The sequence below is a fragment of the Struthio camelus genome, chromosome 1 (assembly GCF_040807025.1).
Source record: "Struthio camelus isolate bStrCam1 chromosome 1, bStrCam1.hap1, whole genome shotgun sequence".
Lineage (NCBI taxonomy): Eukaryota > Metazoa > Chordata > Aves > Struthioniformes > Struthionidae > Struthio > Struthio camelus.
In genome coordinates, this window is record NC_090942.1 from 189,906,114 (window position 1) to 189,934,054 (window position 27,941).

General features: G+C 38.4%; 1 protein-coding gene across 2 annotated transcripts; it reads left to right on the plus strand.

The window, feature by feature from the left end:
* DNAJC15 (DnaJ heat shock protein family (Hsp40) member C15) lies at nt 1-26,301 on the plus strand. 2 transcript variants are annotated; one of them, XM_068929739.1, is made up of 7 exons: nt 1-287; nt 6,642-6,693; nt 7,993-8,066; nt 15,893-15,969; nt 17,943-17,992; nt 20,609-20,679; nt 26,022-26,301. In XM_068929739.1, the coding sequence occupies exons 1-6, from the start codon at nt 186-188 to the stop codon at nt 20,656-20,658; spliced, it is 405 nt and encodes a 134-aa protein (XP_068785840.1). In that variant the 5' UTR covers nt 1-185; the 3' UTR covers nt 20,659-20,679; nt 26,022-26,301. The 2 variants fall into 2 exon arrangements, with proteins under 2 accessions (XP_068785840.1, XP_068785839.1); XM_068929738.1 differs by lacking the exon at nt 17,943-17,992 and having other exon boundaries at nt 11-287.
* Nucleotides 26,302-27,941: the final 1,640 nt, after the last annotated feature.

Below are 27,941 nucleotides of genomic sequence, written 5' to 3' on the forward strand. Positions count from 1 at the left end.
AGGGCTAGGCGGGCGTGGGGGGGGCGAGGCCAGCATTAGCCCCGCCCATTCGCCGGAATTACTGGCGGTGAGCGGGGGGAAAGGCTGCGCGTAGTTTCGATTTCCGTCCTTCCGACTGGTTTGTCCCTCCGGACGACCTATAGCGCCGGCCCCGCCGCCTCCCCCTCTCCTCGTGCCGCTCTGTCATGGAAGGAGCCGGGGCCCGTTCCGAGGGCCTGCGCTATGCTGAGTACACCAGGGTCCCTACGGGCGCCGGCAAGGGCCAAGCAGAGCTGGATCGAGGGCTGGTGAGCGCGGCGCGGCCCGGCCGCCCTTCCCCTCGCCACCGCGCGCCTGACGGACCGTTGAGTCGTGAGGGGGGCCCTGCCCTCCTCCCCCCCGGGCTTTGACCCCGCCAGGGGCAGGAGCTGGGAGGAGACGGGGTTGTGGGGGCAGGATGCCGGCTTGGGGAGAGGCTGCGTGTGCCCTGGCGATGTGGCCTCATAAAACAGGCAGCCTTGCCAGTGCCGGTTCAGCTCTGCTGGTGCGAAACCCAAGTAGGAGCTGTCCTGGCCCTGCGTTGAGCGTTGGGTTGGTGAAGCTCTCTCAGGCACGAGAGGACAAGGCCTGAAATTTTGTTACCTCGCTGTAAAGAGATGTTGCCTGTGAAATTTTCACTTACCCTGTTGAGTTTTATTGCGGGAAATTTGAATATTAATGGTTTTTGTAGAGATCCCGGAGAAGGAATTCTCATCTGACAGCTTGTGAAGGGAGGTGGGTCTAGAAGGGAGGCAGAATATCTCCTGAGTTCCCTATATGATGCCAGGCTCTAGTGAGAAGGGGTTTTTAACTGTATCCTGTTTATTCTTCGTGTTCACATCAACTAGTTCATGAGACAGTGAGTTCTGTTTAAAAAGAAAACAAAAAAAGGAGGAAAATATGTGGGTCAGCATTGATCAGTGTTTGTGTTGCTAAAACTAAACATATTTATAGTTTATTGGGGGAAAAAAAAGCTTTCATGCTTTTAAAATGATCCCAATTACGTATTTACCTTACTTCATTATTTGCATGTTCTTCTTTTTCTTTTTAAAAAATACTACCATTTTTTTAAATCGAAGTTCCCTTTGGATTACTTATTCATTGATACTACAGTCTAGGACTAGAGTATCTTTTTCCAGCCCAGTCTTTCTGTATGTTTGACAGCAAACTGTGCAATCTTAAGAAGTGTACTCTGAAACTCATCATTGTCATGTCTGTGTGCTTTCTCTGTAGAGTGGTAGCACTGAAATTTCTAGTAAATTTTATGAGTCCCTAGATCTTCTTACCTATCTAGGATAAAAATTGCGTGTGGGATTAGTGTAGTTTGCTTCTTTATTGATATGAGTAGTTTTGTAGTATTCTTGCTATGGTCTAGAGTTTGCTGTAGGTTGTTAAAGAGGACTAGATTCTAGATTACAGCAATTTTGTCTTAAAGTTTATTTTCTAGCCAGGTCTTTTAGTGAAGAATACGATATCTTCTGCTTTTAAGCATTTATTTCTGGGCTGTGTTCAACATTACATTGTGTTGCTGTCACAGTGATTCATAAGGTTAAAGTTTATCCTTAGTGGAGTTGGAGGTTGATCAGGTCATTGTTTTGAAGATAGTTGCAACTGATACTGAAACAGAAGAGATGGGAAAGATTTCAAAAAGGGCTCTGTATTTGTGGTAGCCTAAACCATGTACCAGTAATCAACCAGACTTGGACCATTTGGCCAGCTGCGGTATTTTCACATTCAGATTCAGGTGCTATGAACTATAATAATTCTAAATCAAAAGCCATGCACTACTGTGATCAGCTCTGTGTTGTGGAAAAATGGAAGATAATTCACCTTTGGGTCTGCAGGTACTAAGACATCCTTTTACGTGTGGCCGTACCAGCTCATCCAAGCTTTTTGAGGAATAAAATGGGTAGAGGCTAACCATTTCTGTAGTAGTTGGAGACTTCTGTTGAGCAGAAGGTGAGAATATTATTGAAATGATTTCATCTCTTCTAACCAGCATTCTCTTGGTCTTGACTGGATGTGTTGTGAAGCAGTTCTTTAAAAAGCTCTTCTCTTGTAGTTTTTGGCGTCTTACAAAGATCTGAAAAAGCATTTTACAAGTTGTGAACTGATAGTATACTATTGGCAATGGAATATATTTCACAGTTTCTGTAGATGCTCTTGTGTAGATAGTGGAAGAGGGGGTAATATGCATGCTCATTGGTTCCCAGATAAAGACTTCAGAAGGTCAAGTTCTCTTCATGTTTATGAATTTTTAACTTATTCTTTTTTAACTTGTCCTTTTTTTCTGCTACACAGAAGGAAAGGTTGCTGCTGTTGCTGGTACATTTTTTGTGAGTATGATTAGGTTGACAGAGCATTGTGGACTAGGCATTAGCAGAAAGAATATCTAATTCATCCCAGTTTCTTTTGCTTAAGAAGTTAAGGCTACTGGAAAACTATATGTTAAAGGATTGGCCATAGATCTCTGTATGCTAACAGTATATGAGATATTAATTAGTATGTTTTAGAGGTATATGCTTTATCCTCTTGTTTACCAAGAGTAACTTCTCACCACAGTAAGTCCAGTCTTGCAGTCACCATTCTAATGTTTATGTTTTCTTATACACCTTTCTCAAAGGAATAAAGAAAATCCAGTGGCCAGCCTCCTATAGCTGGCCCTGTTTTTAGCAGGGGGGTTGGACTAGACAATCTCCAGACATCTCTTTCAACTTCAACTATTCTGTGACTCCGTTTTGCAGAGTTAGCAAAACTTTCTTTATCGTCATCTGTCTAAAAGGGTTTATTACTGAAAGCTGAACAACATAATAAAATTAAAATACTGAAATCAGCAGAATAGAATAGGGTTGATGAATAACCTTTGGGAGATGATGCTTTGAATAAGGAAAGGTGCAGATGCTACTTTTTAATCTTTTATTTCATTATTTTTCCCTCTTGTATCTTAAGAGAACGATTGCATTTAAACTTTTGTCTTGCAAATTTCTTAACACTTTTTTTTGAAAAAAAATAATGCTAGTTCTCTCATAACTGAAAGTCAGTGAGTATTTATTAAGTAATTGAGCCTTTATGAGTCTGAAATAAAATGCATCTTATTCCAATGAGAACCAAAAATAGTCATGATGATACTTATCTTAGTATGTCATAAATGAGTTGATCCTTTGTAGAGTGATAATGAATTGCCTTACTTTAATATTGACAAGAAATCAATGCATTTAATTGAAGGTCTGTATTTGTTGTAAGAATAATATTTAGTACTTTATACTTGAAAGCACTGGACAAACATTGAGTTATTCTTCTAAATCACCTGAGATTAGTGAGCGTAAATAAGGAAACTGAGGTAAGCTAGACTTAGTGTTTACTGGTCAGTACTTGAAATTATCACTAATCTTATAAGAAAGCCTGTCTTAGTAAAAGATAGACCATGCACTTTTTACAAATTTTGTTAGATTTAAAGTCTTTTTTTTTTTGGTATAGTTATAATATATTGATCTCATGGCGAACATTCAAGATGCCTCAGCATCACAAGTTACTGCTTCTTGGCTAAGCTGTGGCAAGTGACTTTACTGTAATCTGTTGTTAATGCAGATAAGGTGAGCTATCCTACACCAGTGCTTCTCAGTCTTTTTGGTAGCTGTACCACGCTTGAAATTGTGGGCAAATTTTAATGCCTCTTTGGCTTGAACTTCCAATCAGTTTTACCTAGTTCTCTGGTTTTCAGATTCCTGTTGATCTTACTTGCCGCTCCTATGCCAGAGCTGCTGCCAATCTTTTTTCTTAGTCTGCTGCGAACGCTTTCCACTGAGACTGATAAAATATGCTCCAGCGGACATGACTGACTCTATCTGGGGCCCTCAGGGGTCTCTATATTGTGTTCCCAAACCGCTTAAGCTATTTCTACATTGAACTGACAGAGTCTGGGTATTATTTTTTAGCCTGCTGTCTGTGCTCTGCCTTACCTGTGATGAGATGTCTGCTGCTAATGTCTCGTCAGTGACAGCATGCCTTGTGGTAAACTGCTGACTTAAACCACCTTTATGGTGGTAAAGTAAGTATAACTTAATTTTGACAAGCAGAAGCTAATAAATATTTTTTTTGCAATATGAGCTATTTCATACATTATTGGGCCCTTAATTGAGTGTAACCACTTGTTCAGAGTGACAGCTAGAATCTTTTACTAAGTCAAGGAAAGTCTCTAGGGAATATAAACCCATGGTCATAAACTACAAAATAGAGAATAATATATGATGTCTATAATGTTACAATATTTCCAGAAATATTGTAGCCATTGCTGGTTACTGTCTAAATGTGGGATTTAGAATTTTGTAGAAGGTTTTGAGTGCTGAGAGCCTGGCAAAAGTGATTTGTGAGAAGAAATGGAAAGAATTATTAGTTTAGTGAGGAGATGAGCTGTATGCTTCATTATTTTATATCCTATAATATTTAAGGTAACATACTTACATTTTTTCACGGTCTAAAGATGAAGGGAAATTTTGTGGAATTGAAAGGAACAACAGTCATAAAACTGCTACATTATTTTTACATGCTTATCATTCAGAAATTGATGCTAATACTGAGACTGAAAGCTACACTGAACAGGAAAGTTAGCTACCTGAAATGGGAAATACAAGTAGGTTTTTAAACACCTCTGGCAAAAACTCCTCCAATCTCTGCTTCTCTACTTTCAGCATATTTAGTGCTTGGTGTCTTTTTTTTTTTTTTTTAGCTATACACCTCTAGGAAACAGCGATATTATATTACGGAACTGGTTGGATTAGCCTCATCTGAGTAGGTAGGATGTAGGTGTCTAGCTAAAAAAACACTTTCAGATCCAGAAGCTGTATGTAGAGGAATACAGCTTCTTATAGGGAGGAATACAGCTTCTTATAGATAGGCTCTGAGCAGGCTACCACTTTTTTCATGCTGAGTTTAATATTACAGACTGCAATCCCAGCCACTTTCCTTGGGAGACATAGCTATAGGGAGCGACTGGGTGCAATGGTAATGCCTGTGTTTTATACAGTTGTCCATACGCTGAGAAAGTTGTTGATGTGTTCTAGCCCCTACTAATCCAAATCTAGAAGGGTTTTAAGCCTGTATTTCCCAACTCCTCCTCTATTACCTCTCTGTCTAGACACAGTTGGTTAGAAAAGTTGAGTACAATTAAGGACAGGCTATTTTAGCCCCAGATATCTTACAAGCAAAGGGAGCGAGGCTCCAAATCCTGTTATTAGGGCACACACCTTCAAAACTGGGATTCCAGTCCTGCTCTCAGGCTTGTTGGTAGAAAATATATAAAACGGTGACTGAATAAATGCAGAAATTATTATAGGAGCAGACAGCCACACTTAGAGTCAATCTGATGATAAAGGAATTTTTACTGTAGATATATTTTGAATTCAGGCTGAAGCAGCCTCATCTGATTTCTCTTGTTTCCTGAGTAAAAGTTCAAGGCACTATTAAACTATCATATGATAAGACAAGACAGATAATGCCATAGACTGCACGAAGATGAGCGAGTTTATTTCAGATTATATATAGGCTCTTCAGAAGTGGATTGATGGGCTTTCCATTTCAGTGCTGACTGCCCTCGGTTCTGGGGACATATGAGGAGTCAGTGCTTTCTTCCAGGTTTTTTACTGGATATCTTTTAGCAGCTTCTTAAACTTGGAGATGTTTCTTATTGCTCTTCTTGAGATACCTTCCCTTCTTCAAGCACTGTATAGGAAAATAGGCACACCTAATCCAGGGCTTTAGATTTAGCAAAAGCTAGGAGATACTGTGGCCCAAAGTAAACGTTCAGCGTGGCCTAAAGTAGATGTTAGGCTTAAAGCGCATTTAAACTGCTGATGAAAACTGCCTGAAGAATGTCATAATTCTATTTGGAAATATCAAATATAAGATAGAATCCAACCAGCAACTGACAATAAGTAATGAAAAGAGGTTACTGGGCTTCATGTATTTATTGAGGCTTCCATTGAGGCTTTCAAACAATGAAAGATGGAAGATCCCAACTTAGCTTTGTGACCTTAACTGTAGGATGGGACTGACTTTGAATGAGTGCCAGAGGTCAGTTGGGATCAGGGTTGTTTCTTAATGAGCGAGCCCAACTACAGAGTTTAATGTTAATTCTGTTCTCATTTTCAGGCATTGTCATGATGATATTCCCAGTAAAGAACTTTGTGAAATAATAACCAGTGCCTTACAGTTTTTGAACTCTTCATGTTTTTCAAATATACTGATACTTTCTGTTATGATCACTTCAAAATATGTTGAACTAGTCTGCAGGATTTACTTCAGGTGGTCCTGATTAGCTGTCTGCTTTGGGTTATTTATTAATTTATTTTATTATGTACTGTTAGCAGTGTGCTAGTATGTATTCATTAAGTTGCTAATGAGTAGTTGCAAGTTAAATCCTGAAGCATTGGTATGGGTTAATAATTGGACTGAACAATAAAAAGTAATGTATCCTGTGGAACACAGAACTTCTTCCTTGTCTTCCAAATAAATTACATATGAAATGTCCAAGTCGGACATCAGAAATAATTGCCATTAAAGTAAGAGCTGAATACATTTTTAATCAAAATTTAACATTCATTCTCATTTCTGTTTTTCTGCCTTAGGCCAGAACTGTGATAGCAGTTGGACTTGGTGTTGCAACCGTTGCATTTGCAGGTAAACTAAATTACCAGCAGAGTGTGGAACTGGCACTTGTCAGATGCTATTTCCAAAAGGGTTGATGGAGTTCTTACAGAGTATAAATAAATTGGGAAGTGGAAAGGTTGCCTGATAGAGCTACTGGAGAATTGTATCCCATTGTAGTTTCTGTCCCTTCAAAATCCTTGATACGTTTCTAAAATTATTTCTGAAGAAGTTGCACCTGGAGAAACTTATTTTATGGGCACCAGCTAAAGGAGTTCCATTGTGTTTTTGCCTTCAAAATGTCATGAGAAAAGATGGCTTTATTTATTTATTTATTTATTTTAGCTTACGACAAAGTGGAAGCTTTTTAGTTTAGTTAGGTTTAATTTAGATGACTAAAATAACCTATATAGACGTCCCATATTTTAAGAATGAAAACAAGATGCAATCTGAATAATGCAGTGCCTTTTTAATAAATGGTTTAACATTGTGTATAATAGTAAGTACACTGCTAATGAATAGTTAATCAAAACAAAAACTGGGTGGGAGGGGACGTGGAGGGAAAATCCTACAGTAGCATAGCACAGATCTTGATTCTTAAGTTGATAAACCTACTTTGTGCTTCCAAAAACAGTCTAATGCGAGTTCCCTTTGTGAAGTTCATATAGCCTCTCTTAGCTGTAGACATATTCACTGCCATTGGGGAGATGAATGGTTGTGAATCCCAGAAGATCCTCTCTTTGTAACTAAATAAAAAATGCAGTACTTACTTACAAAATACGTGAGTAAGCATGCAACATCACAGCAAGAGGCATGTAGTACGTACAGTTTTTTTTAAGATATAACCTTTGAACAGTATTTAATAAATAATGTATATCCAAAGTTAAAATTACATATTACCCTCTTTCTTAAAGTTCACAAGGCAGATGTTTCCATTTGTCATATCGAAATGCAATTGAATCTGTTTATTCTGTGAGCAAGCACAATATTTGCAGGCCATGGCTAGGTTTTTAGATTAAATATATAAAACTTATTTTTTTCCCCTTTCCCTTAGTACAAATATTAAAAAATATAAAACATTCCAAGTTCACTGTGGGACCTCTGCTGGGCAAGCCTCCAAAATTGGCTATTCAGGAAACATCTTGAAAAGCAATAAGGTGCAACAGTGTTGGACAGCAAAGAAATGAGATGGAAAGATTAACAATGAAGAAGAATTTTGTTTGTTTTTTTTAACCAAAATTATTCTTGCTATAAGTTGGTGAGCATATGTCAGAGACCCCCACCCCCCAATGAATGTTGTTTATAATTTCTTTTAACTTCAATCTTTTCCAGGTCGTTATGCATTCCACCTCTGGAAACCATTGGAGCAGGCAATTACAGAGACAGCAAAGAGGATTTCAACTTCTGTAAGTTTAGAGGATAGTGGATGCTAATTTTATGATTACATATTTCAAGTATTTAAAAGGAAGCTACTCTGGTGTAGAATACAGTAAGTGCAAGCTTTTTTTTTTTTCCCCCGGAATAGGACTGTTCCTTGCTCTGTATGTTCTAGTGTTTATCTGATATATTTTAAACATCTATAGATAAAGCTATAAGCTATATCAAAAGATGTTTATGAGATCTGATAAGCAGTTTTAATTTTCCTGAAGTGATGTTCAATTTTTCAGAACTCTTTGCTGGTAAGTTTATGAGAAATTTAAGTTAAAGTGAGCTGAAATGGACTAGAGTTTATAAAGTGATAACTGCAGTTTCCTTTTAAGAAGCTGAAAATGAAAGTTTAGTCTTTTAAATACAGTCTTTAAAATCCAGAAAATAAATTGATAGGGAAACTTCTAGGAAAGGTTACCAAAGCTCGGGGTAGGGGAGGAAGCTTTTTTCTTGTTCACATGAGTTATCTTTTATTTTGTGTTCCCCATCTAATTTGAACTTTTAACCAAGTTTCTACTCTTTGTTTTGCTCTATGTATTTTAAAATGTAATAAAAATATAATAATAATGAGGGAGAATGAGTGTTGGTAGAGGAGCATATACAGGGAATATTCCAGAGCATTTGCTTTTTGGCTTTGCTGTTTACACTGTTCTCTGGTAAATAAATAAATTCTGTTCCTGTCTGAGTAAAGTAGTTCCCACTGAAGTAGGTGTCTGCTTGTTTGTAGGATACGGTGCCCTTTTTGCTAGTAAGGGAAGGTGTTGAGGGTGTAGTTGTTGTAGAATATTATTTCCTGAAAGTCGTATTAAAAGTAGATTTTTTTTTTTAATTGTTAATTAGCATCATACCTATTTATGTGAGGCTATTTGCAACACAGGGCTTTTCTATATGCTGCATATTAAGAATTTAGGGTCCAGATTCATTGACTGTCTGTACATGTTCTGAAGGTGCAGACTTGATCGAATGCAAGCTTCTGGGGAAGGGAAAGACACGTGAAGCATGGACTGTCCTTTGGGACTGACGCATACTTCTTACTTGTGATGCAGATGAGCCAGGAATAGTGTTTCTAGATCAGTTATTGCTCTCTTTCCTATTTCTTTTTGTGTTGCTACTGCGTGACCAACACCAACAAGACTATTTCTTTTTTAAGTCCCTTTTGGAGAGATTCCTGCCTGCCGCAGAGGCATAGGGGCCATTGCAGCTACTGTGAATTCTGTTGCTTTTATGCAATATACACAGCCTGACTTACAGGCTTCCTAAAAGAGTAGTTAGCAATAAGGACATGTGGCCTGAGAGTAGGATGTGCTTCAGTGTTCATCCTTCCTTGCCACAAGTTTTACTCCAGCATTTTTTCATCATTTGTGGATATAAGCTGTAGTGTCTAAATGCAGACGTGCACACATAAGAATGCAGGCAGTGACTCTTTTTAACACATGGAAATATGACATGCTACTGCACGGGAAGTGTCTAGTCTGGGGAAACTATAGCCCTCAGAAACAGTATACTGGTTGAGCCAAAATCACGACAGACCTATCTCCTTCTAATGTTAATGACTTTGAGCCCTACAGAATTAATGAACATCCCAAAAGAGCAACCTGGGAGCATCTAAGTTGTCACTGTGCTCCTAATCCCTGGAGTCATATTCTCCTTCTGCCTTCAAACCCCTCCTTGAAGCCTAGAATTTTATGTTGATCTTGAGTGCAGTATCTGTCTTCTCCTGTTCTATTTCTGAACTTGAAAATACAAGATTTCAGTGTAACACTATCTTCTTGCCTGCTAAATTCAGGAGAACTTTCTCTTCTACTTTGCCATTAGCTGTATATACTTGTTAACGTCACATTTATGAGGGTAATGATAATACTTATTCTTCTGCAAGCATGGTGCAAATTTAAGACCCTTGTCTAATTCTCAGCCAAGATATTTAGTCTGTCTGCTCTACAACTACTTTCTTGGATTGTATGTTTTGTGACTTTTTTTTTCCTGCCATTTACAATCAACTATTCCCTGTTTTTAATTTTTTTTTAAAGCAATAGAAAGAGGAAACATTAATTACCAAGTAAGTTATTTACCTATGTAAGTCCTTATTGCCCAAACTTCTTATTTGTATGGCTTTACCTGATTTTATTTGGGGAATTCGAAGCTGCCAAGTATAATTTATGGGTTAGCTCTTTCAGCACCTCTCTTTACAGCATATTGCCTTCTAAACCTTGCTGACTAATGGAAATCAAGCAGTTAGTACTTCTACAAGAACCGTGTTATTGGAACAAAACATTTGCTGTGATATTTAATGTCTAGGCTTAGTGTTACTCTTTTGGTTTCCTGTGGTGCTTGGAGACTCGTAAGTCACTAGAGTTTTCAGTTCTTACTCTAGCTTTCTAGAATCAAGCCCTTTCCTTCATTACCTCCTTTTGTGGGAGGGTATGGAAGAGCCTTATATTTCTAAGCTGGCTGGTTCTCTTTGTGACCTTTTTCATTCTCCCTCCCGCATCTGAAATTCCTTTTTTCCCCTGTTTGCAGTAGGAGTCGCAATTCATGACAGCTGCAGTCTCAGAAAATAAATCAGATGCTGTTTATCTTTTCTTCCACTTCACTAATAAACAAGTTAGATAAAGTCCAGCAGAGCAGTTAGGAAGAGATCATTTTAAATGCCTGTACTGCTGTATCTTGAGTCTCTGATCCTTTCTGTTTACATATATAAATAAATAATATGTATAGTCAAAAATTAGGCCCATTTTTAATTAAAAATAGCAAGTAAAGGTTGTTATATTTTAGTCTGAATTTCTAACTCCCATTGAACTTTAATTTATGGCAGTTAAATATATAGACTTAAATTTGAACTGTAAATACTACTATAATTTAATCTTCAAGTTTTCTACTGTGTTATTTCAGTGGAAAGAGACATTAGAAGTAAATGTTGTCATTTCCCCTCTACAGCAAGCTATCTTGTTGGTTTCCAGAGAAATGCTTTTTAAATGTGAACCCAGTTTTGTTACTCGTGTCACTAATGTCAGCGACACTGTTTTGCTTTTTTATGTAGTGACACGACTCTTACCAGTAGAAGGAGCATGGCCTAAATAGTCATTTGGCTTTTCCTCCTCAGACAGACCTTAATGCTATTAATCATGTCAGTAATATCTTAACATGGGGGGGTGGGCAGGCACAGATGAAATTTCAATGGCATTAGCTTTCCCTGTTGGATCCATGATATTGAAGACTGAGCTATAAAAATAGCAATTCTAGGCAAAATGACCCCTTAAAATCCATAAATTCCACAATCCTGAAAGCTCCGTATTCCAGATGGAAAGGATCTCTTCTACAGCACTTCATTAGAGATTCTTAAGTACTTCATTAGAGATTTTTGCCTTCCATTTCCACGACTGGATCTGATTCTGCTCAGGCTCATAGAATTCTGAATGATGGATAAGGGTAGCAGTCATGTCTTGTCATTCAATGAAAATAAAGCTTCTAAAGAATAATACGATTTCCCATCCATTTTGTAAAGTTTTTCTAAGGAAAGTTAAGGAAGTGGAAGTTGGGCTTAGCAAATTATATGGTATATAAAAACACAATATAATAACAAGCTGCTGAGAAGATGTGTTTATAATTTTTTCCTTTTTCCAGTGTTTGTCACCTTTTCAGTGGGTGACTATATTGTTGGTAAAGCAACACACAGAGCCTTCAGTAAAAAAAAAACAAAACACTACTTCATATAATATGATGTAATGTCTGGTCTCAGTTGCGATCTTTTGCATCTCTCTGATCTGGCATGGAAACAGCAATCACATTTACCTTATGCCATGCAGGAAAGTATCTTGAGGGTGTCATAGTGCTAATGAATCAGATTTTCTTAGTTGACTTCCTTTTGTGAAAATTTGCAAGAGCGAATATGCATTCGTGGAGCAAATCCTGTTTGCATTTCCTATCCCCCACCCCTACCCCTTTTAATATAATCTGTTCAGGAAGCAGAATTTGCTTAAGTGAGTTGCTAAACAGTAACGCTGTTGCAAAAGGAAATCAGTGAAACAAAATGGACCCCGCCCCCCCCAAAAAAGGTATGAAGAAATGGAGAGCACTTTTCAATGATTTTTCTGTACAGAAGTTGTTTGTGACGGTCAGGGTTAAAAAATGATAAAATGATGAAACTGCCTAGTCATTGAAGAATTCTTATATAGGAAAATATGAAAGTATTGTTGCATTTTTCTGTGGCCATTACTTGCAATTAAATTGTAAAACATAAATTTACTTTTAATATGAATAGTATGCAAAAGTTGTTCTGTTTGTGAGCTAGAAATTTGACAAGATATCCCCTAAAAGTAAGACTTGCTGTTTCTTCTCCTTCTAACCATGGGGAAAAATGGCTTTTATGTCTAATATCCTTTTGCTTTATATTCCATTTAGGAGCAAGATCTTAATTTAAGAAATTGATTATTCTTGCCATATGCTTTACTTCTGTGAAGAAAGTGCTTTTCCTTGATGACCAATTCAGTATGATGTTTTTGAAGGCTCTAGTTCAGATTTGGTTTTGTGCCAAAAGGCATAGACCACAGGATTTCTTTTTTCATTCCTCACGGAAGCTAACTGAGTCAAGGCTTCCTGAAGTTAAAACAGTGTCAGAGAAGTGTACTTTAAAAATATGAAAAATTATTTCTGAACTTAAGCCTACAGCCATCCCTCCCTAGTCTCTGATTTCAAATGGGCTAGCATGGTCAGTACTTCAGATGAAGACTGCCAAGATTACAGAAGAGCTTTGGTAGAGATAATTCAAATATTGCTCTGCTCCACATGAACGGTGAACCAGCGTCCTCCTGTATTAGGGCTGTATGCTAAGACTGAAGAGCAGAGAAGAATTAACCTTTTCAGAGATCCATCTGTCTGTATTTATTTATTTAAGTTTTGGAAAATGCCTTCACAAAACATTAAATTGTGCTTTTGTCTTCTCTCCTGCCCTTAACTGTTAGATGAGCTTGTTAAATTTCTGTGCAATTTCACCTCCTCAAGGACCTTATCCAGTGACTGTAAAGTCACTAGGATCATTTGCTGTTGAAGGACCACAGAAGGCCTGATGTGTTCCCTGAGTGTTACGTATTCTAACCTGTGATGTTGATGTGCACTCTTACAGACCTGCTCTGTGTTACCCTATAGCGATGGTTCTTCAACATTTTTTTGCTGTAGGCATGGCGTGTCAGCAGTTGCTTCAGTTTTGATAACTGAAGTGTTACAGTGATGGATATTCCATGTATGGTGATGGGGGAGGAGAAAAAGAAAATTTGTTGCAGATCGTAGCCCCACACCAGGAAATCTCTGTGGCTGTGTGCGATGCCATGGCTGCACTAAGGGACCACTGCTTTTAGACACAATTGCGTGTTGGTAGCAGATGAAGTATTTCTGAACAATACTTCTGGGTGAACGTTGTTCCTAATCTTAATTAAAGTCTATGTTTAGGTATCATAACCAGAGCCTTATAAATGCTTTTGAAGTTAACCGAGAGAGAGCTTGTATAAAGGTAAGGCAAAATTCTCATTAGACATAAGTGGATGTATTTAGCAACTGGTGGAAAAAAATGTGTCATTAAGGGCTAGGCATGTTTTTACTTGGATGTAAAAGGAACATTAAAAAAAAAAAAAAATCTCAATTCTCAAGCCAGACTTCCCTTTGATAGCAACAAAAGAAGCTTATTTTTCCCCAGCTGATAAATTTTGCATTGAGGAAAGAACTTCAGTCTTGTCAAGCGGTTTCTGCGCGCTGGTTCCCAAAGGCAGGCTGTCTTGGAACTACATCTGCTGCCTCTGGGGCTCGTGCAGCTTAGAGAATTGTTTGTGTTGCAACAGGCTAGTCTCTAATTCCTCTTATAGAAGCATTTGCATTGAGGAGATCACAGCTGACTGCGAGTGATGGTTCAGTAACTTTTTTTCATTTTAAAATGTGTTTGTACGTTGACAAATATTCTTTCAACCTTTTTCCTCTAATGACAATTGTTATAATTATTTACTTTCATATCCATCTCGTTGTTTTTAATTTTCTTTTACTCCTGTCGTTTTTTTTCCTCTCCGTAAAGCAATGGCTAAGGTCTCATAGTTTAAAAAAAAAAAAAAATCCTGGTTCTAATATCCGTCAGTAATGGGTGTCTAGGAAAGGACGTAAGGGCAAAGGTAGGTTAGGGCTTCCCGTATACTCTGCTACTTTCCAGTGATCTCCAGCTCTGCGATTTCCTGCAATAGAGGTTGTAGCTTTATGCTAAATTTTGGGTTTTGTTTGTTTATTTTTAAACTTACTTAATCACTCTTTAAACCTTTGTAACTTCAGGCATCCAAAACATCCTCTGGCAGTGAGTGCCAGGGTTTAACTGATCCGCTGTGTGGAAAGGTACCTCCATTTTGTTTTGAGCATGCTTCTTTGACCTGATGCCCCTTGTTCTTTTGTTACATAAATCAGTGAATGATCTTTTGCTATTAACCTTTGTGTCATGCCCTTTGTGATTCCCCCTCCCCACCTCTATCATCTCTGCTCACTCACTTCTTTTACAGGCTGAATGTTCCAATTTGTTTAGTGCCTCAAATAAAAGCTATTCTATTTCTTTTGTTTTTGTTATATTTTTCTTTTTTTAATCCTACTGTTTCCTTTTAAGACAGGGACAGAGCAGAACTGTGGACAATACTGAGAAGGGCAGAGGCCATTGGTTGATAATAGGTTTTTGGTTCCATTCTTCAACAGTTGGTTATATCTTTATGCATTTATGTGCTCTCTTGACAAATACTAAGCATTGAACTGTAGTTTCCATAGAACTGTTTGTTAAAATTCTAGGATGTTTTTCCTACGTAGTAAAAGTTTACATATGTAGGGATGGTTTTTGAACTGAAATTACAAATGCTGTTTCTCAGTGTGCTTTATTTTATATTTGTTGGCATTGAATGTATTTTACAACTTCGAGCCCCTTTTTTCCGGTCACTGATGGATATGGCATTGGCACAGACCTCCTTGGGAATCCTTTTGTGACCTCCTTTCATGGAGAAAATGAGCCATTTGCTGCTTGTGTTTTAACCACTTGTTTGCCCATGGAAAGACGTTCTCTCCTAAACCATGGCTGTCCTTTCTTTTCTATTTTTTTGAAGAACAGTTTGATGAGGAACCGGGTCAAAACCTTTTGGAAATGCAAACAAATTGCATTAACCAAAGCTACATCAACCAAGTTACTCTTGGCTTGCATGGTCAGTGATTTCATCAAGGAACTTTTAACATAATTTTGAGGTATTGCTCCTTCTTGCAAAAAACACATTGACTTTTCATCAGTATACAATATTTATCTATTCTTATCCTTTCACTGTAGTTTATACCTGCTTTCTTGGTAGAAACATCTGGACGTCCAAGTGCCCATAATTTCTTGGATGCCAGAATCTCTTTTAAATGTTGTTATTGCATTTGCTGCTTTCCATTGCACTGGTATCAAAGCTGTTTTAAACAGAAGACTCTCTTCCTTGCCTGCCCCTTGGATGTACTGCTTCATGGCAGTGTCTACTTTGATTCTGGACTGTTTTGCCTGAATACAGGAATTTAATAGCTGTAGCTGTTCATATCTGTTATTATTAGTAGAAGACAGTAAAAACACAGTCATTGTTTAAGTCAGCCTTTATATATGTTGAAACCCAGGAGAAGTCCTTTGATATTGTCTGGTTTGTACTTTTTCCATACCTTCAAAATAAATTACAGACAAAGGTAATGCTCTGAATGAGGTCATATATTACGATTTAGGTTGTGGCACCTTGTACATGGAACTAATTATTTCATGTTTTTCCTTTCTTCTTTATAGAGTCTTTCATCCTACTACAAAGGAGGATTTGAACAGAAAATGAGTAGGCGAGAAGCTAGTCTTATTTTAGGTGTAAGGTAGGTGTGTTGCATTAATATGTTTTTGTTTCTTGAAGAATCTTGAATGCAGAAATCCATATTGCAAGAATGTGGAACACTCTCACCAAAATTCCAACCTTGTTAAGCCTTCTGATGGCTCATAAACCATTCTAATATTCTGTTTAAGCTAAAAAGCAAACAATAAAATACTAATAAAACACGTGACTTGTGTGTGGCTTGAAGGCATGGTAACATATTACAGTGGAGAATTGGTGCTTTAGAAATAATCAGAATAGCAAGGATAGCGCATATTGTGCTAATTAGTGTGATCACATGGCCGGCTCTCAAAAAAAGAAAAAGCCTCCAAACCCTTGAGATAAGCAATATCATAGATTGTATTAATAAATGAGGAAAGCAAATCAATTTTGCTCTTTTTTTTTTCATGTCACTATTTTTTTTCCCACTCTTTGATTTGTTTGGGTTTAAAGAGTTGGCGCATACTCCAAACAAAAATATGCAGAGAGACTTTTAATTTAGAGCAGGTATAGGAAGTCATTTCCAGGCTTAGGAATCAATGGATTTTTTGGAAATACCTGGATGGCTAGTGGTAGCATCCATCTTAGTGTTTTCTGTAAAAACAAACAGTGAGTTTGAAAGCTTTCCAGATGAGAGGGCAGATCGGGCTTTAACTGGTAGGTTTCCTATTTCTCATTCAGATTGACTCTGAATTTTAAGATTAAAAATATTGAGGAGGATGGTTTTAATTATCTCCAAAGGAAATTATTTCAGATGGTGGCAACTAGGAGTTAAAATCCTGTTTCAATGTGTTATGTATGTTTACCTCTAATGTAAAGAGGATTATACAGATGTAACATTCATTTTTAAGAAATTGTAAAATAAAAGAATACATTTGTTAGAAATATTTCATGCTTGCACACTGAGCAGGAAATTAATAGGAGTGCTACTCAGACATATTTCTTTTGACCTTTAAGTTTGATAAAGTATTAACGTTTTAACTTGTAAGATGAGGTTCAGTGATAATCCAGAGTAGCATGTTGCAGCTCATTAAAGTGTGTTTAAATTGGCTATGCTTAGCCTGGATACTGCTCTTTTACCTCACTTGTGAAGATTCATCACATTTTAAATTGGAGTCTGCTTTTGTTTTTGGTTTTAATAGCTTGAGTCTACACCTAGGATGGTGACACTGCTTCATGTGTTTGGGCTCAGTCTTGCAAATGCCATTTGAGAGTTGTTTTTCTTTACTGTTTAAAGGATTGAGTCTTTAGTTGCGTAGAAGCATAGCTAACATCATTATAGGAAATTTTCATATTGTTTAAAAACACCTTCCTAGACTAAATTTAACTTCCTGTTTAATTAATTATAAATATGCTCTTACAACAGTGTTACCTATGCTGAAACAGTGGTACAAAGAGAAGCAAATCAGTTTTAAAGTGTTATGGAAACTACGAGGGTATGCACAAGCCAGATCTGACTAGACATTGATCTTATTATTATAACTTTTGTTCTCTGTGACCTTCTTCATTATTTCGAATGCTAAGTATGCAAGGGTACTGTCGAAATGATAAATACAAGGCATGATAAAGGCAAGCATTTAACTGTTGCTTTTACATTTCAAGTATATTGACTTTTTATACATTTCAAATGTTACTTGCTAATAACAATCTGTTAGGATTGTAGTATTTTTAGTAAAAATATGCGTATGCATTGTTTGTATTTAAACTGTATAAAAGGTATTGAAAGCCACAAAGTACTGTATTGGAAATATTCAGTAATTTTAAATTTTACTGTTTTTGCAGTAGTTGCCATGAAGCAGGACTGATTACTGAAGCTCACTATAAGCGTAGCATTAATTTTAACAATTACGTATGCTGTAGAAGGAACTGCTGGTAGGGAGAGGTGGGGAAATGTCTGAGATGAGATGGGAGGTGAAAATGTCATGAGTGTTTTCCAAACAATAGACAAAATTAAGTGTAATGGTTTGCTACCCTCAGATTCCTAATGCTGAACTTCCTGGAGTTAGATAATATATCTGATAAAAATGGTAAGTTAAAATTCTAGATAAAAGTGAATGAAATTTTGTACCATTTCCTCCATTAAACAAAATACAGTGTTCCTCTGTCTGTAGGAAATACTTAATGGCATGTGAATATACAAAAAATTTGAAAATATATGAATTAGTTAAAAAGTTTAATGCAAATGTCTAAACATTTTTTTTAAAAAGGCAGTCAAGCTATTACATTATAATCATCAAATAAGCACACAAACAGAACAAAAATATGTTAAGTTTGAGAGTCCTGCTTCAAATATACATATATATATATATATATAATATATGTATTAGGTGTATATTTAAACAAAAAAGGCACAAAAAGGCCAATTTACTGCTCAGGTGGGTATAGCATATGATCATAAAATAGCTTAGGTTGAAGAGACCTCAGGAGTTCTGTAGGCCAACCTTCTGCTCAAAGCAGGGTCAGCTGTGGGGTCAAACCAGGTTGCTTGGGACTTTATCCAGTTGGGCCTTGAAAACTGCCATGGATGGAGACTGCACAGCCTCTCTGGGCAACCAGTTTCTCCACTGCACTGTCCTCATGGTGAAGAAGCTTTTTCCTTGTGTCTAGAGTGTGAACTTCTCTGAAATTTCAGTTTTTGCCCACTGCCTCTCATCCTCCTGCCATGAACCACTGTGAAAAGCCTAGCTCTCTCATCCCAGTCCCCTCCCGGTAGGTGCTGGGGCTGCTGTGAGTCTTCCCAAAGCTCTCTCTTCTCCAGGCTGAACAAGCCCAGCTCCCTTGGCCTCTCTTCACAGGGCCAGTGCTCCAGCCTCCACCACCCTCGTGGCCCTGGCTGAACCCCCACCAGCTTGCCCACGTCTTTCCTGTGCTGAGGGTCCCAAAACTGGACCACGATATCTAGGTGTGGTCTAACAAGTGCCAGGTAGAGGGGGAGAGCCCAGTGCCTCGCCCTTCTGGTCAATACAGCCCGGGAGGCTGTTGGCCGTCTTTGCTGCTGGGCGTGCTGCTGGCTCGCGTTCCCCCAGGTCCCTTTCAGCACAGCTGCTCCCCAGCCCAGCAGTCCCAGCCTGTATTGTCGCAGGCCTTCTTCCTTCACTGGTGCAGGGCTCTGACTTTGTCCTAGATGAATGTCCTGAGGTACCTGTGGCCCATTCCTCCAGCCTGTCCAGGTGATGCTAAATGGAAGCCCTGCCGACAAGTGTGTGGAGTGGTCCCCCAAAATGATAGAAATTTCCGGCAGGGGAAAGTGTGTGATGTCAGAAGGGTTTCACATTGGTGTGACTCAAGTCATGAGGTTGTACAGGTGAAAATAGGATTTGACAGTAGTGTTTTTCTGGGTAGTGACTAAGAGTCTTCAGTGATGAGTCATGACTGCAAAATAAGCAGTATTTTACATGTTACTCTATTTGAATGGTATTTTACCTCAAACAAATTTGGTTTAAAATGTCATTTTCACAGTAGTTTTTCAGAGCAAACCTGATTTTCCATTGTTTGCAACTACAGCTTTTCCATAATTTGACTTTTGTGGTCTAAATTTCTAAATGTGATATATCAACTTTTCTTTAAATTGTTAGAGTATTAAACAAGACATTTACAGATCAAAATATGGATAATTGTTATCGTTAGCTATCTGATAACAAATCATTTCTTTTTTGGAGCTATATAGCTCGAGGCCTTTCACCCTCTCTTATTTTTTCCTTTCTGGCTTACTTTGTTCCCTTGAAGTATTCTTTTCTTGTGCAGTTCTGTGAAATATTTTTGCAACATACTCTACATTCCCTGTGACAGAATAATAATTACAGGTTGTTTACTTCAGGAATGTAGTTAGGCTGATACCTTGCATTCAAAAAGATTAATTAATTGAATTATCACTGATTAAGAAGTGATCTGAAGTGGAAAACACTGCTTCATTTCTGCATGCTAACAATTTATGAAAAAGTAAACCATTCATATTTAAATATTACTGTTCTTTTGCATACCATAACCTACTGTGCTGGCATACTGCATCCGTAAGTGGTTATTTATCTGGTAAGGTACATATTTAATTTAGTTGAAGTACATGTTTTACGTATCTGTCATTGAAGGAAACAACATTATGTAGCACTTGTAAATCAACATGTCCCTGAACGTAACACATTGAACAGCTTTGTAAAAATAACAAATACAGCTTTTTCAGGCCCCAGCAGAAAGAAGAATTATTTATAGCAACAATAATAATATTTACAGTAGAATACAATATGGTAATATTAAATATTTGTTGTTTTGTCAGTGGTCATATAAATACCTATTTTCTAGGAGAGAAAAAAATATCTTCCACATTTAATGATATGAATTCAGGGTGGATATACCATAGAGCTTTTTTTTTAGTTTTGTTTGCTTTACATAGCAGTGGATGTATTGAGTTCAAAAAACCTGGACGATATTTGTATGCCTCAAATGCGCAGGCTTTTTAAAAATGTCCTTCTCAATGTGTCTCACATGCCTTTGTTAGTGTGTTACTTCCTCAAAGATGCAGTTTTGTGTTTTGTCCACAAGATGGTGAAAATCTCAAATTTTAATTATTTTTGGAGCCAGTATAAATTGTTAATTTATAGCCTGGATTTGGTGGAATTTGTGGTAAGCACTTCAATTTATTTTTGTAGTCCGTCTGCTGGCAAGGCCAAAATCAGAACAGCCCATAGAAGAGTCATGATTTTGAATCATCCTGATAAAGGTAAGTAATTCTTGTTTTATTTAACCAAAGCTGAAAAAGAAGAGGCTCAAATGAGGTCCTCCAGTTTGCTGTTTGTGTATATGAACATAATCAGTGCAACTGTGTGATGTGTGTTTATAGAGTAGACTTAAGTTTCTGTGTATCTTTCTCTCCAATAAAACAGACTGATCCCCCCCGGTTTTCATGAACCACACTTGTAAGTTGTGCAGCTATATTTAAGGTTGCTTTCTAGACTTTTGCTGCTTTACTTAAAACCGTGAGCTCATGGACCACTGTTTTACACTGTAAGAAACTTATTTAAACATAAGAAAAAATGAGCTATAATATGTTTACATTAAATATGCTATTTCGAAGTGGGATGGAGCAGTCACATGTTTGAAAGTGACTTTCTATGGGGAAGTGTTCTGCAGTGACTAAGTACATCATTGATGGAATTCAAGGAAATCTGAAATCCTTTGGAAGGACTGTGAAGCTGAGCACTGTTGCTTTACTGGCCAGATTTTTAATGTAAATTTATCTTACAGAAAGGCTATTATTATAACTTTAACTACATTACAGCTGGTTGAGAAAGAAAGCCCATATGTTCATTGCTGTTTCTGCTTTAAAATAACAGATGGTGAAGAGTTGCACTGTATTTCAGAAGTCAAAAGGGGGAATTGGAAGTTTTTTATATTTTTGACAGGATTACAGGGTTGCCTGCCTGCGCCCCATCTTAAGAAAAAGGAAAAATAACAATGACCCTTGGCAGTGTGTTTAGTCGATGCTTTTCTTTGCTGTCTTCACTCCTCAACTTAATTCTAAAGCTGTCCTGCTTATCTGATGTCACACTACTTCTTTTTTTTTTTTTTTTTTTTTTTTTTACACTTTTTGTAACGTATAAACTCTACACACAAAAACTGGGGAAGTTGTTCTCTTCTGCATTTGTAATGTATTGTGATGGTCAGGGATCTCTTAACCAACAGAGTACATAGTAGGTTAAAATTTTTTGATAATTTTTTAATTTCATTGTAGCAGTATCCAGAGACCTGAGCCAGAACCATGAATCTCAGTGTGGATGCAGAGTAGACCTAGGGAGACAATTCCTATAATGAAGATTATACATTTTAAGGGCCCGGGCTTACAGCTGTAACACACCTACAGCTGGGCACAGTGTAGGGCTTGCTGGACAAAGTGTAGGCTTTGAAGGCCTCCTTTGTGCTATCAAGACAGACCGTTTTCTCAGTAGGAACACCAGTTTAAGGGGTTTGTGCCTTTGTGCTGCCCTGCAGCTCTGTTTGTGTAGCCACAGAAAAAAATGTGTTTAATGTCTTCACCTGCAGAGCTAGGGCCTGGGGTGATCTTGAACATGTGGCAGCAGAGACCTGTTTGCTTACGTAGATGGCTTGATTTCTTCAGGGCCCTAGTAACAAAGCCATGGTTTTAAAAACAATGTTCAACTGCTGAATGTTATTCTAAAATATTTGATTAGTTGGAGTAGACAAAAGAAAGGACAATAATTACTGATTTTAAAAAGTTGCATATATTAGCTAAGAATTGAAACTTTGAAGAGAGAATTATTAGGAGTAAGAAGGAATATATATATAGAAGATGTCATAATAACATCCACAGTAAGGGCTATTACAACAATTGTGCATTAATCTTTACATAATTCAATTTAAAATTATTTTTATATTGATACATTGTATATTAATTTTTAAGTCACTAATTTTTTGAAAGAATACTTGCTCCCAAAAGCAGAGGGAGAGATAAGTCTTTTGGACCTGCCTAATTATAAACAAACACTTATGCAGTCATGAGATTGAATTTCCTCTCATTGGAGGGCTACAAAATTAATATGGCACTTAAGGATGTAAATATAGCGAAAACACTTCGAGCACGTTTGAAGATCATGCACTCCTGGAATTTAGAAAAACAATGCATAGCTAAAAATTACTTGGCATACATTGTTTATTGCAGTTTATAGTCATTATTGTTTGATACTCTTGTCTACTCTTTGAAAGAAGCAATACTCAGCCTAATAAATATTATTCCTGGTTAAAAAGCCTATAGATTTAGAAAACAAAAAAACCCAAAAAACAAACATTATTTATTTTCCAGTAGTCATTTCTCTACCCTGTTTTTCCCCTGCCCCATTTTCCTCAAATACATCTTAACTGTTAGGACTACCTTCAAACAAAACCAAAACACAAACAAAGGAACTGAAGTCCATTACTTCTTCCAGTTCACAGAATCACAGAATCACAGAATCGTTTAGGTTGGAAGGGACCTCTGGAGATCATCTCATCCAACCTCCCTGCTCAAGCAGGGTCACCTAGAGCATATTGCCCAGGATCACATCCAGACGGGTTTTGAATATCTCCAGCGAAGGAGACTCCACCACCCCTCTGGGCAACCTGTTCCAATGCTCTGTCACCCTCACAGTGAAGAAGTTTTTTCTCAGGTTCAGATGGAACTTCCTGTGGTTCAGTTTCTGCCCATTGCCTCTTGTCCTGTTGCTGGGCACCACGGAGAAGAGGCTGGCCTCATCCTCTTGACACTCCCCCTTCAGATACTTGTACACGTTGATGAGATCCCCTCTCAATCTTCTCTTCTCCAGGCTGAACAGGCCCAGCTCTTGCAGTCTTTCTTCATAGGAGAGATGCTCCAGCCCTCTAATCATCTTTGTAGCCCTCCGCTGGACTCTCTCCAGGAGTGCCATGTCTCTCTTGTCCTGGGGAGCCCAGAACTGGACACAGTACTCCAGGTGAGGCCTCACCAGGGCTGAATAGAGGGGCAGGATCACCTCCCTCGACCTGCTGGCAACACTCTGCCTAATGCACCCTAGGATCCCATTGGCCTTCTTGGCCACAAGGGCACACTGCTGGCTCATGTTTAACTTGTTGTCCACCAGCACTCCCAGGTCCTTCTCGGCAGAGCTACTTTCCAACAGGTCAGTCCCCAGCCTGTACTGGTGCATGGGATTATTCCTGCCTAGGTGCAGGACCTTGCACTTGCCTTTGTTGAACTTCAGGAGGTTCCTCTCCGCCCACCTCTCCAGCCTGTCCAGGTCCCTCTGAATGGCAGCACAGTCTTCTGGTGTGTCAGCCACTCCCCCCAGTTTAGTATCATCAGCAAACTTGCTGAGGGTGCACTCTGTCCCTTCCTCCAGGTCATTGATGAATATATTGAACAAGACTGGACCCAGGACTGACCCCTGGGGGACACCACTAGCCACAGGCCTCCAACTTGACTCTGCGCCATTCACCACAACCCTCTGAGCTCGGCCATCCAGCCAGTTCTCAATCCACCTCACCGTCCACTCATCTAGCCCACACTTCCTGAGTTTACCTGGGAGGATGTGATGGGAGACAGTGTCAAAAGCCTTGCTGAAGTCCAGAAAGACAACATCCACTGCTCTGCCCTCATCTACCCAGCCAGTCATTCTGTCATAGAAGGCTATCAGATTGGTCAAGCATGATTTCCCTTTGGTGAATCCATGCTGACTACTCCTGATCACCTTCTTGTCCTCCAGATGCTTAGTGATGACCTCCAGGATGAGCTGTTCCATCACCTTTCCCGGGATGGAGGTGAGGCTGAGAGGCCTGTAGTTTCCTGGCTCCTCCTTCTTGCCCTTTTTGAAGACTGGCGTGACATTGGCTTTCTTCCAGTCCTCAGGCACCTCTCCTGATCTCCAGGACCTTTCAAAGATGATGGAGAGAGGCCTAGCGATAACATCCGCCAGCTCCCTCAGCACTCGTGGGTGCATCCCATCGGGGCCCATGGATTTGTGGATGTCAAGTTTGGACAAAAGATCTCTAACCCAATCCTCCTCAACCAAGGGAGAGTCTTCCTTTCTCCAGCCTTCCTCTCTTGTCTCCAAGGTCTGGAATTCCTCAGGACTGGCCTTAGCAGTGAAGACAGAAGCAAAGAAGGCATTCAATAACTCTGCCTTCTCTGTATCCTTTGTCACCAGGGCACCCGCCCCTTTCAGCAGCGGGCCCACGTTTTCCCTAGTCTTCCTTTTGCTATTGATGTATTTGAAGAAGGCCTTCTTGTTGTCCTTGACATCCCTTGCCAGATTTAATTCCAACTGGGCCTTAGCCTTCCTTGTCGCATCCCTGCACGCTCTGACAACGTCCCTGTATTCCTCCCAAGTGGCCTGTCCCCTTTTCCACATTCTGTACACTTCCTTCTTCTGCTGGAGTTTGGCCAGGAGTTCCTTGCTCATCCATGCAGGTCTCCTCCCTGCTTTGCTGAACTTCTTCCTCAGAGGGATGCACTGATCCTGAGCCTGGAGGAAGTGACGCTTGAATATTAACCAGCTCTCTTGGACCCCTCTTCCTTCTAGGGCCCTACCCCAGGAGATTCCCCTAAGTAGTTGTTGTAATAGCCCGTGAAATGACTTCATAATGATTTGGATTCCTGCAGGAATGTCCTAAAGAAGTCTTTAAAGAAAGCTTTGCATTTTTGTTTTTATTTACATATGTTTAGTGTTTGTTCTTCTATATGTCTCTTCTATCACTATCTTTTCTGCTGAATGAAAAATTATGACAGATGCCTTGGAAAAGGCTATGCAGTGTACAGTATTACTCAAATAACCTTTTTATGTAATAATAATTAAAAAAACAACTGTATTCTAGTAAATGGCATGCTACTGATATAGACCTTGTAACGTTGTTTTCAGTGACTGTAGGCAGATGGTTGGCACTCAAGGGGAGAGTTAAAAAACAAACACAAAAAGACCACTGAACTGTAATCAAATTGTTAGATGGAGCGTAAAGCAATGACAGTGTTCAGGACTAGAAGTTAGAAGGCGTACCATGTTTAAATAGCTTGAATGTGACAGTTTCTAGCTGGTAATTCTGGGTGTCTAGAGTGGGAGAGGCTTGTGGGGGGAATGTTGATTTATTTTATTTTTCTTATTTATTGGTAAAAATATTTATAAAATTTTGCCTCTTAGTTTTCGGGGTGGGTGGGAAAAATAGCCATCAGCTTTACATGAACATTCAAGACAGTTGACCTTGCATATATTTGCAGCAACACTGCACTGCAAGTCTAAGTCAAGCTAATTTAAAGTGATTTCAAAGGATCATTTTAAGACTTTTCCTCATCAGATGACTTCTGAGACAAGTTGTTCAGCGTTATTCTTCAGTAACTTCAGTTTTGATTACGTTTTTGTCATGTTTCCCTACTCATTATTTTACTTCCTATCAATGAGACTTTTAAATCAGTCTTCTGCAAAGGAATTTTTTTTAGGAAGAAGGAGCTCATAAAACTGAGTAATACCAGGATACTGTAAGAGAAGTAGTCTGAAATTTCGTATGAGTGTGTAAATGGTATTCCTTTGCCCTCTTTCTTTTCAGGTGGATCACCTTATTTGGCAACAAAAATAAATGAAGCAAAAGACTTGTTGGAATCGAGTACCAAAAATTGAAGTACTAGACCCTGGGTCATAGGACAATTAAAAAAACCCAGCTTTTTACTTATCTCTTTCTGTGGAAGATCCAGCAGATACGTTGTGCAGCAGCTTTCAGATCTACTTGTTCTGCACACCTTCTTAAAACTGAATTCAGTGTTTGTATTTGTTACCATAATTAAAGGTTCAAGACTGCTTAAAAGTAAATTGAAATATTTTACATTTGATGTGTCAGTCCTAGTGTATTTTTACTGAATTGTGACCCATTACAAGCTTTGCTTTTTTTTTTTTTTTTTAAGCAGTAGATGCTCGCTTTTGAAACTTTTGGAATTTTTTAAAATCAAAAAATAAGTCTTAAATATAGGCTTTTCCTTCATTGATGAAGACTTGACCACTGCCACAAAATCTGTGAAAATAAGTCACAGAAAGTATGGCAGACCTCTAAGGTGAGTTTTCAGCATCACCTTAGAATCTCTTCATTTGTGAAATAGCAGGTTTTGTTCATGAGTGCAGTTTTGGAGGTGCAAGTTGGAGTAAAAATGACTAATGGGACTACAGGCTGCAATTTCCATTAGCTCTACCTATGGGACTTAGAGATATAAAGAAGGAATCTTGATTTTTGCCTAGATCTTTTGCATATTAAAAGATCCCTCAAATTGTCAAATGATTATGTGCAGCACACTTCTACTTTCCTTGAAGTCATTGAGTATGATCACTCTGTAGAAATCAGAGTGGCGCAGAGGTTTTTGTGGCGGTGGAAATAAAGGAGGTTTGTCCACATGGCATGGAGTCAGATGGATGTTTATAGGATATTGTCTAGATCATTGCAGTGGTGTCAGTCTGGTGTAAGCTTGATACACTGGGAAACAAACATGGCTGGACTTCTGCTGACATTTACTTTGGCTATTGCTCTGTGCAAACTTACTTCTTGTTTCTCTACCGTTATGCCACGTTTCCTGATTATGCAGCAACCTGGTGCTGGCTTCTGGGAATACTGAAGCCATGGATCTATAGTTTTAAAGAGAACAAATTAATTGATAGTTGTGACTGGATGCCATTTGGGGCACTGTTGGGTACTGCAAATTCCTACCAGGAAGCTAGTTGCAGATGAGTTAACTCAAAAGAGGAGGATGATGAGATGAGACATCAGTCTAATATATTCTGAGTAAGACTGGAAAACGTCCTAGTATTCACTCAAAATAATGCCATCTAAGGTACAACATACAACTCACTGAAGTGCTATAGGTTTAAAAAAAAAAAAAAAACACAACTTAGTTGTCTTATTTGCTAGGTTATTTAGCCAGAGGAAAGTGGCTATAGATAGTTAACTAAGTAAAGCATCCAACCACATATTATTCCCTGGCACGTACATATGTCTGTCCATCCAGTGGCAGATATCCAGATTGTTTGGATTTTTTTTTTTTTGGAAGGAAGAAATAACATGTTTTGGTTTTTTGTTTTTTATCAGGCTCCTCCCACTATATAACTAATCCCTTACTCCCACTAGGGAGATGATGGAGCAAGTTTAATTTAACCCTGAAAGAAAATGCTAAGGTTTAATAATCTAGGGACTTCTGGACAATTAGAGTTACCGGACATGTATGACATATCTTGACTGGATAAAGCAACAAAGGCCAAAGGGAGAAACCTGCCTGGGAATGGACATACACTATATGAGTACTACAGTACTGCCATTTAATTCTGCTCTAATACAAGAAGTTGCTTAATTTAAAGATAACAGACTCTGTTCCTATGCGAAATACTTCATCTTGCTAAAGGAATAGCCACCACTTAATGCATGTTTTAAGATTTGTTATTCCTTTCACTGGTATAAAAGTGTGTATTAGCAGAAAAAAATTGATGAAAG

Excerpts from the sequence above, each read along its gene's own strand:
- DNAJC15 (XM_068929738.1), top strand. The coding sequence starts at position 186 with ATGGAAGGAGCCGGGGCCCGTTCCGAGGGCCTGCGCTATGCTGAGTAC. Across the intron at positions 288-6,641 it reads CAGAGCTGGATCGAGGGCTG|GCCAGAACTGTGATAGCAGT; the intron begins GTGAGCGCGGCG and ends TTTCTGCCTTAG. Across the intron at positions 20,680-26,021 it reads TTTGAATCATCCTGATAAAG|GTGGATCACCTTATTTGGCA; the intron begins GTAAGTAATTCT and ends CTTTCTTTTCAG.